Here is a 15,411-nt window from a genome sequence, read left to right on the forward strand (position 1 = left end):
AATATAATTCAAGATGCTGAGCTGATGATGTCATTAGAATAATGATAGAGTGGGTTTTTATTTTAACATGCAACTATTGCCAAAAAAGTCCCCTTCTGTTAAATTCAGAACTTACTATGTATTCTGCATTTATCAACTACATTGGTTGTGGCTACTTGTAGGGATTTGGAAAATGTGGAACATCCAGAAACAGTCATGTGTTAGAACACACTTTTGTAAAAGTTCAACATTATTGTAAAGTGTAACATCTTGAAGAAAAAAATCAAACCAGTTGGACATCTATGAATCACTACAGATAAGCCTATTTTAATCATAGACTTTAATCAAATTCTTCTTTGGACATTTAAAATCCTGTTTTCCGCACAGGTTGTGCTAGCCAGCTGGTACCGCATTTACACAGGAACAATGAACACCCTTGGTATTCAGACAAAGGCGTGTTGGACAGTGAACAGGGGAGAGGGACTCAGCCCTGTTGAAAGCTGTGAAGGCAAGTCTTGCTTGTTCTTTGTAATGGCAGGTGTGAGTTTTACAAAGGCCCCTGTTGTGTAGATTGATTTAAAAAGTGACATTTTTGTTATGGCTGTGAACTAATTAAAACGTTTTAGGGCACAATCCAGTTCCTTGCACTGGCCCAGGAGTGTGGCAAAAGTGCCGTGAAATACTTTTATGCCTCTCTGGGGGGAAATAGGCTGGCACACAAATGTTGACCAGCGAAACGATGAGTTGCATTGGCTGGTGCAGTGATCTGGGGAGGAGGCACGAGGGAGGCGTTTTGGGGCAGGGGAGGGCAAGCAGTGGGCAAGCCCATCGGAGGTGGGGCCAGAATCCAGCAGTTATGACAGATCCGGACCTCATTCCCGGGCGAACCAGAGCAGTCCTGGGCTGCTTGGATTTGCGCCACTGACTTAGGTGGCACAGATCTAAGTCAACCCATTGGGGCAGCAGTGGTTCTCCCTGGGATAAGGGGAAAAGTTTCCCCTTGCCTCGGGGTGACCCACAGACTGCCCAAAACTTCTGGAATGGAACACCTGTGGATGCTGGGACACCACTGTATTGTGCATATTCTTCAAACCTCAATGATGGTGCCTTTTTGAAGATAGTGAAGTAAAAGCATGCTTTCTTTTAACTGCTGTAAGCAAATGGTATCATGTTGGAAGGAAAGCCATGCGTAATATTTTGTTGCTTATTTGGAAACAGGGAGTCATAAAAATGCAGTGTGCTTCTTGGTCACACTCTGTCTGGCGAAGAGAGGTGACATGATATGGCCCTCATGTCTGTTGCAGTGATGAGTGGATAAGGTGTTTTGAGTGTTTGGGAGCTCTACTTTACTGCTTCAGAGTCCTTGACATAAAATGTGGTGGCCAAATCACAAGGACCAATTTGCTCCTCTCTGCTGTGCTTAGTGAAGAGGCATGTACCTCTTGAATAATTACACACTGACCTGGTGAAGCAGAAATCTGTCTCTTACACTCAACCCAGAACTTTCTGATTGGCAGCTGTACCTTAGAAACAGACTGCCAATTGAGGAAGGAAGGGAGGTCTGGCAAAAAGCCTGTTCTTTGCCAGGTTGCTTTATGTTCTGTAGGGATAGAGTTCTCCCTTCTTACTCAGGATTTTTGCTCACTCCCCTCATCCTGATGAATAGACTGCTGTTCCTGGTGAGCAAAGCAAGCAAACACTAGTCTTCTTCCCAATTTTAGAACTGCAATGGTAGGTGAGAATTGTCCTGCAGTTGCAAAGTGATCTGTATCCTTTCCCAGCTCCAAGAATTAGAAGGGGACTGGGGTTGCTTTAGCTGCAATATTGCTAAGTACCTTCCTTGTTCAGGGTTAAACCAGCAAATCTTGTTGCCCTTTTGGCTTCACAGCCTGAAAGGGTGCCTGGGACCTTGACTGGTGTGCTGCCAAGGTGCCCTTTCTTGCTTCTCACCTAGAAAGGGTGCCACAAATTAGCTGACTTGACCAGTTCCAGTAAGATACTCTGGGCAATCCAGTTGCCAAAGCCCAGCACCTTTTCCTCGGCTAGAAAGGATGCCAGGGAATTTGGTTCTTGTGCATCCTCCATCTTGTTGGCATAGGACTGAGTTAGCATGCCCCAGCATCCTTCGTACCCACCCAAGGAGCAGTAAAATGTGGCCAGGGGGGACATTTCTGCTCCTCAGACACAGTGCTAGGGATGGGCAAGGTGTGTGCCTTCCTTTTGTGTAAAAGAATCAACTTCCTTGGCTCCTACTTGGTTAAGAATCAGGGGCAGGGAGAAGGCAATCACAGTTTGGCTTGGCAACCGAACCAAAAATTGTGGAAACCTGGTCCTTACCAGCTCCTCTGTTCAACCTGGACAACACATCCAGTATGTTTTTGTGGTGGTTGAATATTTTTCCTTGGCAGCTACAATGCTCTTGTGACATATTTCTTGGAATAATAAATGCACAGAGTTCCATATTTGCTTTTCTCTGCCCCTTCCATAGCAAGATATTAAAATACAATTGAAAAAGTGTGAAAGCAACATAATGTGAAAACACCATGGGTGCCCAAACTGTGTATTAACTGGAGCTTCTGTGTATCATGTTTGTGTGCTTTGTACTGTTCAGTCAGCAACTATGATCATGAGAATTGCTAGATAGGTAGAATATTTTTCAACTTTCCTTTAGGAAATGATAGTGAAGAAGATTGGTTGGTTTCTGGGCTTAGTATGGTGGCATTTTCTTTGTCTCCAGGGTTGAATTGAAAATTTGCAACTGTTGTAAGACTGAAAATAGACCCTTTCCATAGAAAGAAGAAAGCAAATTCCACCATTTGTTTTCCTGATCAATGAGTTCAACAAAACTCCTTTTTGAGGGTGCTCATTGCCTCTCTAGATTTCTAGTAAATTTAATGATTGCAAATGTAATCTGCATTTAATAAGAGCAGAAGTATGTTGCATGTAGCACTTCTTGTAATACAAATTCTTTTAAATGTTAAATTGAATGTTAATTGCTATTTAATAGGATGGGGAGACCCGGCTTCTTTTTACGTAGCAATGATATTTCTTCTGAATGGATTAATGGTGTCCGTGTTCTTACTGTATGGCGTGTATCTAAGGTAAGAGGCGTATAAGGAAACTTTAGCTGATAGTTGCTGTTGGGTTATCAGTTCTTAAATTGCTCATTAAATATACATCATGCTTTTAAAGTAAATTTTCATGCACTAAGGGCCAATCCTATCTAACTTTCCAGCACTGATGCAGCTACAGGTAAGGGATGTTCCTTTACTTTGAGGCAGCCTCTATGACTGCCTCCCCACCACAAGGGTGCAGCACATGCCCCATTGGAATAGCTGCATTAGCACTGGAAAGTTGGATAGGATTGGGCTCTAAGGTTCATATTAGCTTAGGATACCAATGCTCAGGTAGATGTTATATCTAGAATATAATTGTTCATAATTCCTAAAATTTATCCTTGAGGAACAGTTTGCTTTCTTATTTGGATATTACTGAGAGAGGTAAGAATGCAAGAACAGGCTGTTGCTCCTTTTTAGAATGCTTTGGTGACATCTTGCCACTAAATAGTGGGTAACAACCTGGATTTGTGTGCCCCAGATCAGTCAGACAGTAGAGGAGAGCGTGTTAACAATTCCCCCCTTGTTCCTCCTTCTCTTCCAACTTGGTTAAGAACATAAGAACATAAGAACAGCCCCACTGGATCAGGCCATAGGCCCATCATAGTCCAGCTTCCTGTATCTCACAGCGGCCCACCAAATGCCCCAGGGAGCACACCAGATAACAAGAGACCTCATCCTGGTGCTGTCCCCTACATCTGGCATTCTGACTTAACCCATTCCTAAAATCAGGAGGTTGCGCATACACATCATGGCTTGTACCCCATAATGGATTTTTCCTCCAGAAACTCGTCCAATCCCCTTTTAAAGGCGTCTAGGCTAGACGCCAGCACCACATCCTGTGGCAAGGAGTTCCACAGACCGACCACGCGCTGAGTAAAGAAATATTTTCTTTTGTCTGTCCTAACCCGCCCAACACTCAATTTTAGTGGATGTCCCCTGGTTCTGGTATTATGTGAGAGTGTAAAGAGCATCTCCCTATCCACTCTGTCCATCCCCTGCATAATTTTGTATGTCTCAATCATGTCCCCCCTCAAGCGTCTCTTTTCTAGGCTGAAGAGGCCCAAACGCCGTAGCCTTTCCTCATAAGGAAGGTGCCCCAGCCCCGTAATCATCTTAGTCGCTCTCTTTTGCACCTTTTCCATTTCCACTATGTCTTTTTTGAGATGCGGCGACCAGAACTGGACACAATACTCCAGGTGTGGCCTTACCATAGATTTGTACAACGGCATTATAATACTAACCGTTTTGTTCTCAATACCCTTCCTAATGATCCCAAGCATAGAATTGGCCTTCTTCACTGCCACCGCACATTGGGTCGACACTTTCATCGACCTGTCCACCACCACCCCAAGATCTCTCTCCTGATCTATCACAGACAGCTCAGAACCCATCAGCCTATATCTAAAGTTTTGATTTTTTGCCCCAATGTGCATGACTTTACACTTACTGACATTCAAGCGCATCTGCCATTTTGCTGCCCATTCTGCCAGTCTGGAGAGATCCTTCTGGAGCTCCTCACAATCACTTCTGGTCTTTACCACTCGGAAAAGTTTGGTGTCGTCTGCAAACTTAGCCACTTCACTGCTCAACCCTGTCTCCAGGTCATTTATGAAGAGGTTGAAAAGCACCGGTCCCAGGACAGATCCTTGGGGCACACCGCTTTTCACCTCTCTCCATTGTGAAAATTGCCCATTGACACCCACTCTCTGCTTCCTGGCCTCCAACCAGTTCTCAATCCACGAGAGGACCTGTCCTCTAATTCCCTGACTGTGGAGTTTTTTCAGTAGCCTTTGGTGAGGGACCGTGTCAAACGCCTTCTGAAAGTCCAGATATATAATGTCCACGGGTTCTCCCGCATCCACATGCCTGTTGACCTTTTCAAAGAATTCTATAAGGTTCGTGAGGCAAGACTTACCCTTACAGAAGCCATGCTGACTCTCCCTCAGCAAGGCCTGTTCGTCTATGTGTTTTGAGATCCTATCTTTGATGAGGCATTCCACCATCTTACCCGGTATGGATGTTAGGCTGACCGGCCTATAGTTTCCCGGGTCCCCCCTCTTTCCCTTTTTAAAAATAGGCGTGACATTTGCTATCCTCCAGTCTTCTGGCACTGTGGCCGTTTTGAGGGACAAGTTGCATACCTTAGTCATACCTTCTCTGGCGGGTTTCCTGCTTCTAACATATTTGAAGAAGCTTTTATTATTCCCCTTAATGTTGCTGGCCATGCGTTCCTCATAGTCTCGCTTGGCCTCCCCTATCACCTTCTTACATTTCTTTTGCCACAGTTTATGTTCCTTTTTATTCTCTTCATTAGGGCAAGCCTTCCATTTACGGAAGGAAGCTTCCTTGCCCTTCACAGCCTCTCTAACTTGGCTGGTTAGCCATGCGGGCACCCTCCTGGATTTAGTGGAACCCTTCTTTCTTTGCGGTATACACCTCTGCTGGGCCTCTATTACTGTTGTTTTAAGCAGCCTCCATGCATTCTGGAGAGACTGGACTCTTTTTACCCTCCCTTTCAACCTCCTTCTAACCAGCCTCCTCATTTGAGGGAAGTCCGCCCGTCGGAAGTCAAGGGTTTTTGTTAGAGATTTGCCTGGTATTCTTCCCCCAACGTGCACGTCAAAACGGATCGCAGCATGATCACTGTTCCCCAATGGCTCAGTAACGTTTACATCTCTAACCAGGTCCTGCATACCACACAAAATTAAATCCAGAGTCACCTGTCCTCTGGTGGGCTCCGTGACTAGCTGATCTAAGCCACAGTCATTCAGCACGTCAAGAAATCCGGTTTCCTTATCGTGACCAGAACACAAATTGACCCAGTCAATATGAGGATAATTGAAGTCCCCCATGATTACAACCCTGTCCTTCCTTGTCACCTCCCTGATCTGTTTCCTCATTTCAAGGTCCCCATCAGATTTCTGGTCTGGAGGACGATAGCACGCCCCCAGTATTACATCGCTGCACAAGCCTGGTAATTTAACCCACAGAGATTCTACGGTGGAGTCGGACCCACCTTCAATCTCTACTTTGCTGGATTCTATCCCTTCCTTAACATAAAGGGCCACCCCACCTCCAACACGCCCCTGCCTGTCCCTCCTGTAGAGTTTATAGCCCAGGATTGCGGTATCCCACTGATTCTCCGCATTCCACCAGGTTTCCGTTATGCCCACTATGTCAATATTTTCCCTTGTCACCAGACATTCCAGTTCTCCCACCTTTGCTTGTAGACTTCGGGCATTCGCATAAAAGCATTTATACACGGAATGCCCCAGGATGGGCTGCTTATTCGCTCCTTTGTCCCCGCATCCTCTCATTGTGCCAAACCGTCTATCCCATCTCCCTACCTTTCCCAATTTCTTCTCCTACCCTGCCTTTGTCTTGTTGTTCTCTAACCTCCCCATCCTCATCCCATAGGGATGAGGAGTCCCGAACCGGATGCCCCTCGGCTCCTGTCGGCCTTCCCCCAGGGATCAGTTTAAAAGCTGCTCTGCCACCTTTTTAATGTTATGCGCCAGCAGTCTGGTTCCATTCTGGTTCAAATGGAGCCCGTCCCTCTTGTACAGGCCCCGCTTGTCCCAAAACGTTCCCCAGTGCCTAACGAATCTAAACCCCTCCTCCCTACACCACCGTCTCATCCACGCATTGAGACCCCTGATCTCCGCCTGCCTAGCTGGCCCTGCGCGTGGAACAGGTAGCACTTCAGAGAACGCTACCTTTGAGGTCCTGGCTTTCAGCTTCCTGCCTAAAAGCCTAAATTTGGCCTCCAGGACCTCCCAGCTACACTTGCCCACATCGTTGGTGCCGACATGCACCACAGCCGCTACCTCTCCCCCAGCACTGTCTACCAGCCTGTCTAGACGAGAAGTGATGTCCGCAACCTTCGCACCAGGCAGGCAAGTCACCATGCGGTCCTCACATCCGTCGCAAACCCCCCTCTCTATGTTTCTAATAATCGAATCCCCCACTACAAGAAGCCCCCGACCCCCCTCCCGCCGAGGAGTATCCCGAGTGCGCTCGGATACGGGCCCATCCCCTGGAGAAGGGATCCCCCCTAGGGGATTGTTTCCCTCCTCTCCAGGATGACGTCCTCCAGTCCCGAGACTTCCCACCCGGGCAGCCTTCAGTTGGCAACCTTCAGTCTTCAGTTGGTTGGCAACCTTCAGTCTCGAAAGACTATGGTATAAGCCTACAGCACCCGGTATTCCCAGGCGGTCTCCCATCCAAGTACTAACCAGGCCTGACCCTGCTTAGCTTCCAAGATCAGACAAGATCAGGCATGTGCAGGGTCTCTCTTCGAACTTGAGAAAGATGTTTCAGTCTCTTATGACTGATATCTTTTGTTTTATTTCTTTTTTACAGTGGGAGCAGACTTGGAGGACTGCTTACAGTGGCATGCTTCTTTTTCAACCATGGGGAGGTAAGTGTAGTAGAATTTCCAGATATTTTGTATAAAATAAACTCTATTTGCTATTAAACCGGATAACATTGATAACCCATAAAGTGTATTTTAATGTTTAAGCAGAAGATATGCTAATTTGAAAAGGCCTAGGATTGGACACATCCTGGGTTGCAATCCTACACATAGTTACCTGGGAGTAAGACCCATTGAATGCAATGGACCTTACTTTTTAGTAGACGTCTGTATAGGATTGTACTGTAAGTCTCAAGCAGCCCAATCCTAACCTCCACCAGCCTGCATAATGCAGTGCACTGCATGCTATGGTGGGGAGCATCCAGACAGCCTGGGAGAGGTAAGTAAAAGTCATTTAAACTTGCACCAGATGGCTTCTTAAGTACCTCTAAAGTACCTCCAAAGAGAGGGCAAGACTGCAATACTGTACACCAGTGGTTCTCAAACTTTTAGCACCAGGACCCATTGGAAGTGATATCATGGCAGGAAGTGATATCATCAAGCAGGAAGAGTTTTAATTATCCTACCCACACTTACCCAGGAGTAAGTCCCATTGTCCATTATTGTTAAAAGCATATACATAGTAGCCTGTTAAAAGTACAGATCAGTAACATTTCCCCAAATGCAGTCACATACTATGGTAGTATCAAGTCTAGTATATAAAAATAAAATATTGAAATGAATGGGGACCCACCTGAAATTGCCTCATGATCCACCTAGTGAATCCTGATCCACGGTTTGAGAAACCCTGCTGTACACTAGTGGTTCCCAAACTGTGCCACAGTGATCTTATAGGGGCATTGGCTCTCCTGGACAGCACCATCTGAGCCAAGATCGGCACGATTTTGGGGGAGTGCTGCTGGCCATCTTTTCCTCCCATGGCACAACGCTGCCACAGAAGAATTCCTGCAACACTAAGGGTGCCTTGATCAGGGTAAGTGTGGGAACCACTTCTATACACACCTGGAAGTGAGCACCATTGTACACAGTGGGGCTTACTTCTGAGAAGACATGCATAGGATTGTTCTGTAAAGGCCCTAGCTCTCACTGCTACCAGTCTTACCCCTGAAAACCAACTATAAACTTGGTGACAGTTGCTTGAAATGTACTCTAGTGCTTTCTGACACCTCTGGGTGGCCTCAGAAAGCCTCCCTGACACAGAACCTGAAGTGAGTTAAATCCACGGGCTTTAAACCCAACAGGACAGATCTATATTTCCAAACAAATATTTCCAAACCAGTTTTTGTGTTTCTGAGTTGGTCCCAAATGCATAGTGCCAGTGTTCTCAGCTTTGAAGGCAATCATGTGGAATTGATTCCTTAGCATTACTCCAGTGTGAAATATAAAATGGGGTTTTTGAAGCTGCAGATGGGGACAACCAGTGCCCACCAAATAGAAGACAATTGTTACATTTTATAAAACCTAAGTCAAGGTAAAATAAAGACCTGTTTATGAAAGCTTATTGTAAGAAAATTGAAGATGGCGTCCCTCAGAGTTCAGTTGGCTTTTAATTCAGATAGAGTTGAAGGTTGATTTTAAAAAATGACTGATCTAAAATTATATTATAAAAATGGTAACTCTAAGGCTAAAACTACCATATGTTTTAGTTTTTCCACTTAGAAAATTCTAACAGTGTCAGCAAAGTTGATGCTGTTCAGTCGAAATTATACTTGACTTGGTAGCTATGTTTCATAGCAATTTTCTTTTTACTGTATAAATATGAGACCTGTTGATTATATTTAGAAATAATTATCATAGAGCAACTAGTCTGTAGATCCAACACCTATTAGTAAAAAAAAAAATTAGAAGATCTGATTAACTTTAGCTAATTTATACATGGAGCTGAGTACGGACGTTTGGTGTTTCATCTCGAGGCATTGAAATAGCATTAAATGTACTTCTATATACTTGTGCCTTGGAAGACATAGCAGTTACTTATTCTAGGTTAATCTCTATTTTGTTCTAGGTTCTAGGTTAATCTCTACCTTTGTCAGTAATGTGCCCTGTACAGACTTGAAGAGATTATTTGCATCGGTGAGAAAATGTGGTACTAAAAATGCTAGAAAGAAAGGATGTACCTAATAGTTGTTCAAAAAGTTATAGGAGTGCAGGGAATCTTTTCCATTTTCCTATCCTCTGAGAATGACAGTTTTTTGCTTTTATTACTTCATGTCTAATTTCAGATTTCATCTTAAACAGAGAATATAAGTTTATTAAAATCAGACCTGTTTTCTAGCAGCTTTCAAAAATATACATCTGTTCATATTGTCAGACTTCTAACAGCAGCTCACATGTGAAGAATAAAAGGGGGAGTCTCATCTTGTTGTACACTGTAAGGACAGAAGAATCTGTTCTTACAATTCCAGCATTATTGTCTGTATATCTCAATCTCAAATGTGGTGTTTTGAGTTTGGTTTTAAAAAAAATATATTGGAACATTAACTTAGTTCTTTTTTCCAGAGTACTCGTGTGATGTGGACGCCTCCACTTCGTGAAAGTTTCTCATATCCATTCCTTGTGATTCAGATGTTATTACTAACCTACATTCTCAGGTAGTTTCCACTCTTATTGCTATTTAAATACAATTAAAATCATCAGGCAAGATGTTGATGTGTATATATAACCCATCTTGTGGAAAATGTGGTAGTATTATTCTGTCAGGCATCTCTGACTTTTTAAAACACTGGACCAGTGAGGCACAGTGGCACAGAAGCAGAAAGTCTAAAATAGTTTGCGGAAACTCCCATATCTGCTGAAAATGTTTTTTAGCTGTGGCTTCGCTTGAGGATGCACATGTCTTACTACAAATTTGCACTCATTAATGGTTCTTCTGACTACAGTTTCTTCCCTTTCTCTGTAAAAGTCAGTGTACTTGATATAGCTTCACTGGCTGAGAGAAAGGAGAAGGGTTTGCAATCAAGGAAATACATAAGTAGGGGGCCACATTTGCCTCTCAGGGTTCTGTCATTCTCAGAACTTATGGTAGGTGGAAAATCTATGTTTTCTTCTAATTACTTCATGCTTGGCAATGGAAGAAAATAGTTGACATCATGTTATGTCGTTAGAGTGAAAACACAAAAATTCATACTTTCTGTTGGTATCATATACCATTCTGATGTCTCAGCTTATTTATCTTTATCAATTTCTGTTTTATGTTTCATTTTTTGCTTTTGGTGCTTCATATTATGAGGTCTTGAATGATCATTGTAATTTTATATCTTCTGACACTTTTCAGTCAAAATTTAAGGCTGTTTGAAATGTTTCATTCTCTGCTGCTGTTTGTAATCACAAGTAGTCTTGATATTGTTGAACTTACTGGTGTTTATTTTTTTCCCCTCCCAAGGACTCAGAATGTTAATAGAAGAAGCCTGATAGCACTGTCTGTTTCTAATGTTTTTTTCATGCTTCCATGGCAGTTTGCTCAGTTTGTTCTTCTAACGCAGGTAAGATCATTTTGATGACTCTGACTAGACTACAGTTATTATTATTATTATTATTATTATTATTATTATATTAAGGGTGCTAACTTTTTTCAGGCCCAAGATGGTGGATGGTCATGTACATTATGAGATATATGGTTGCACAAAAGAACATGCACAGTAATCTTATTGCACATTGGCATACATTAAAAGAATGTAAGCCACTACACCAGTGGTTCTCACACATTTTAGCACCGGGACCCACTTATTAGAATGAGAATCTGTCAGGACCCACCAGAAGTAATGTCATGACTGGAAGTGACATCATCAAGCAGGAACATTTTTAACAATCCTAGGCTGCAATCCTACCCACACTTACTCAGGAGTAAGTCCCATTCACTGTCACTGTTAAAAGAATATACATAGTAACTTGTTAAAAGTACAGGTCTGTAACATTTCCCCAGATGCAATCACATACCATGGTAACATCAAGTCTAATATATTAAACATATTGAAATGAATGGAGACTCACCTGAAATTGGCTCGTGATCCGTATAGTGGATCCTGACCCACAGTTTGAGAAACACTGTCCTACTCTGTATAACAAGCTATACTTGAAAATGCCTTCAGTGTTTAGAGCAGGTTACAATGCTGTATGTGATGCTGCTGTTTTCAACTAACAAATCTAGGGCCCCTACGATGTCATGAAATGCATTCTATAATAGTTTTGATCCTGACTGATTGTCTTACTGTATTTCTAGGCCGAACATACATTCAATTTCTTTATTTTCATTGCAGGTGATGTCAGTTTTTGGTATATATGTTGTAGGCTTCATTGATTCATGCAAGCTACAGAAGATACTGTATGCCCATATGGTAATACTTTTTCTTAAATCTATTTCAATTTTGGGATGCTAGAACCAGTATTTGTAACTTTATGTACTATCAGTCATGTATGCAGGGAACAAAGGATGACTTTTAAAAAATAAGAATAAAAAGTGTCATATGGACCTCTTGTACTGCATCATCAAACTGCTCCAAAATAGTACAGTCCAATCCTAACTGCTTTTCCAGCGCCAATGCAGCATCCTACAGTGGGGGAGAGCACTCATGGAAGCCTCCTCAAGGTAAGGGAAAAACCCTTACCTTGTGGCTGCAAATTGGTTGGGATTGGGTTGTTAAAGATTTGTTTATTCTCTCCCACTGTTTTCTCAAAAGGGCAAAGGTTCTTTTTGAATACAAAGTCAAAGTGAGCAAACTAGTGGGAGAAGAGATAAAAGCTGGGATTTATTACTGTGCAAAAGTAACAGATGGTAAAGACACCCCACCGGTTTTTTAACAATTGAGGTGCACTGCAGGTGGGGGCTTCCATCCCCCAAATGACCCTACTGATAAATGACTCTCTCCCAAACTCCTGTGGGACACCTGTGGATCATTTGTGGCACACTGGTTGTAAATTGTTGCTCTAACAAAAATGGTCTTCCTCTGGTAGACGTCGTCCACTCGTTTACATCCCTTGTGGGCCATCTGCATCCGGCCCCATGCAACTTTCTTCTGATTCTGTCTGCTTCGTTCTAATGATGCTAAGCAAAAGATTAAATGGCATCTAAAGCCCCTTTTTATAGCAGTCAGTAGCTGATGCGATTCTGGGAGGGTGACATCATCCCAGCACGTGATCTGGGCGAGATGTCCAAAGTGTCTTGTGATTAGATTAACAGGTGCAAACTATCAAAGATTAACCCCATAATGGAGCAACAGACATCGGAAAGAGACCGGGCAGACTGCTATCCTCTCGATAGATCTTTGGGAATCTGCCAATACACCCTCTTTTTTGTTGTTGCTTAGAATCTAGCCTGAATAAAAACGTTGAAATGCAAGAACTTGCTCACTACAGGCGTGTCCCCATATCCGCTGATCCAATAACAGCAGTTTCAATTATCCGCGGATATGGGGTGGCTGAATGGGCCCCCAAGTGGTGATTAGGCAGGCAGGAGCAATGATAGAGGAAGAGTCTGCCAGAATGTTAACAGGAAGCAGCTTGACTCTTCCTGTCTCCCTCTTCCTTTCATCTCCTTAAGCCCCTGCCATTTCAGGTGTGCTCTGTCCTGCAATCTCCGCCTTCCTGCCTCTCTTTCCTATTGTCTGCTCCGCTTGTTTCTGATCCATTCCTTTGGTCCTTTGTTTCCCAGTGTTCTTCTTCTGTCTGATGTTTCTCATCTCACTCTCTCAACTTCCTCATCTCTCTGAGTTGCTTCAGTCTCCATCATCCAGCTACTCATCATCCAGCTACTATGCCTTGCCTCGATCCCTCTGCTCCCTACCATTTCCACCTTCCTGGCCCCTTCCCCCAATCACTGCTATCTTCTCTGTAGCTGACTGAGCTGCCACTCACCTCTCCTGAGGTTGCTACATCCCCTGGTCATGTCCAGACGCTTCACCCAGAGCTGGCGAGCAGCAGCCTCTTTGCTACCCACCTATTTTCCACACTTTTTGTCCTTGCTTTAAAGTCTTTCCGTTGCTTTCACATATCTTAAAAAAGCATACACGATCATGCAGAAAGATGCAAGATCAATCCAGGAATTACAGGATCCTTGCCCTTGCATTTTAATGACCTGTGAAAGAAGCAAAGTCTTCTAGCGATTAAAGGAAGAACCTTTGTTTATAGCAGGAACCTTTGTTTTAAAAACCTCTGCTGGAAGACCTTGCTTCTTTCTTCTGTTCTTAATGGAATGCAACCATAAGGCACGATAGAGGAGACTGCTAAAAGGGCAACAGGAAGCTTCCTATTAAGAATTTGGCAGACTCTCCCTCAGTCGTGTTACCTGCCTGCCTGAACATCGCATTCCATTCAAGACCTGTAAGTTAAGCAAGAACAGCACAAGGAGGTTGGGGAGGAGACGGTACTTTATTTAACCTAGCATTTCCTCTTTTCTACGGTTTCAGGTATCCACAGGAGAGCCAGGAATCTATCCCCTGTGGATACCAGAGCATGCCTGTATTTTGTGACAGTTTTGCTAGACTTAGTAAAGATGTTGGACTAATTTGGGATTTTTTTCCCAACAGACTAGCACAACTTCCTTTTAACTTTGTCATGAATTATAGCTGAATTTAGATTAAAGAATAACAATTTAAGTTTAGAAAGAATTTGTAAAAACTGAAAGTTTCATTCTCAGTCATGTTAATATTAATTGTGATGTGATGGGAAGTGAAATAAGGACTAAGAATAAGCTCTAATGTAGTACAGTGAAAGTATATTTTGTATGTTCTGAGTGCTTTATGCTGGTAGAATCCCATAAGAACCTAGAACATTGGTGAAGACCAGTATTCCTATGTGAAATAAAATGTGCATTAAGCTGACACCTTCATGTTGTAACTGGCTTTGATAAAACTCGGTGGCTTCAAAGAGATGCTGCAACTGTCAATGCTTTCATTAGCTCAAGCACTGCATCATTATATTCTCCTTTAGATATACGTATTGTTTTTATCTTTTTAGGCATCTCTGGCAGTATGTTTTGTCCTGATGTTTGGAAACTCTATGTTGCTGACATCCTATTATGCTGCCTCTTTAGTAGTTTGTTGGGTAAGTTGATAAAGGGCTACTCAAGAATGCTTTATCTCACTATACTGGATTACCATGATGATTCAGGTGGTATCTAGACACAATCAAGTGTATAGGCCATATAAAGTTTAAAAAAATACTGGTTCTTTATATGGGAATGGTAGGGTTTTTCAACTAGAGAAATAACCAAACCATTTAATTAATGTCCTCTAGTCAAAACATCTATCTCTTTTATGACCCTCTCATTTACTGTAGTCCTAGAAGAAATGATAAGCATGCAATGGGTCTTTGTGCCCTGCATTGTAATAAGGGAGTGGGGATTTTGCTGTCAGGAAACTTTGTGTTAGAATTTCTTCTTCTTGATCACTTTGGTAAGCAGATCCATTCAAATTTAATCTTAAGTGCTATGTGTTTGTGAAAAATGATTATTTTAAAAAATTGAGTAATAAAAAATAGCACTATATAATGTTAGCTTGCTTATAAAGGCAAATGTGGTGTTCTGAAGAATGCAGCTAGTATAAGATCAAGAAGATTAATGAAGCAGGCAGCAGAATGACACTAGTATTTTGAAATTCATTGCTGGTGGTGGTTATATGTGTATGTAAGAATAAGTCCTACCCTTGTTTTCCTGTTGAAACATCTTTTACCCATCTTGAAAATTGCTCTGTACTGGCCTGGGATTACCGAAGTCTATTGTGAGATATGCAAGTAGTTTACAGTAGTATATGATAAACTGTTACATGGCTGATAGTAGACTGGCTCAATTTCTGCATGTTGAAACAGCAATGATGATGGATTTTGGTATGTGTGTGTAAAATGTGTTTGTGAGAGATGCAATAAATCCTTCAGTCGGCTTCCTTTGGACATGTATACTAATTTTTTGTTTTACACTTCTACTTTCAAGATCATCTGTGATGCTTC

The 15,411-nt window shown here is 42.7% G+C and overlaps 1 protein-coding gene across 2 annotated transcripts in view; it reads left to right on the forward strand.

Moving 5' to 3' along the window:
* Positions 1-15,411, forward strand: part of LOC136651158 (protein C-mannosyl-transferase DPY19L1-like) — a 47,951-nt gene that overhangs the window by 9,406 nt on the left and 23,134 nt on the right. For both annotated transcript variants that reach the window (XM_066627334.1, XM_066627335.1), the window contains 7 exons: positions 367-487; positions 2,987-3,080; positions 7,461-7,518; positions 9,973-10,064; positions 10,856-10,955; positions 11,730-11,807; positions 14,425-14,511. In XM_066627334.1, the coding sequence (XP_066483431.1) occupies positions 367-487; positions 2,987-3,080; positions 7,461-7,518; positions 9,973-10,064; positions 10,856-10,955; positions 11,730-11,807; positions 14,425-14,511 (630 nt within the window). The remainder of the gene's footprint in view (positions 1-366; positions 488-2,986; positions 3,081-7,460; positions 7,519-9,972; positions 10,065-10,855; positions 10,956-11,729; positions 11,808-14,424; positions 14,512-15,411) is intronic.

Source organism: Tiliqua scincoides, chromosome 5, assembly GCF_035046505.1.
Source record: "Tiliqua scincoides isolate rTilSci1 chromosome 5, rTilSci1.hap2, whole genome shotgun sequence".
NCBI lineage: Eukaryota > Metazoa > Chordata > Lepidosauria > Squamata > Scincidae > Tiliqua > Tiliqua scincoides.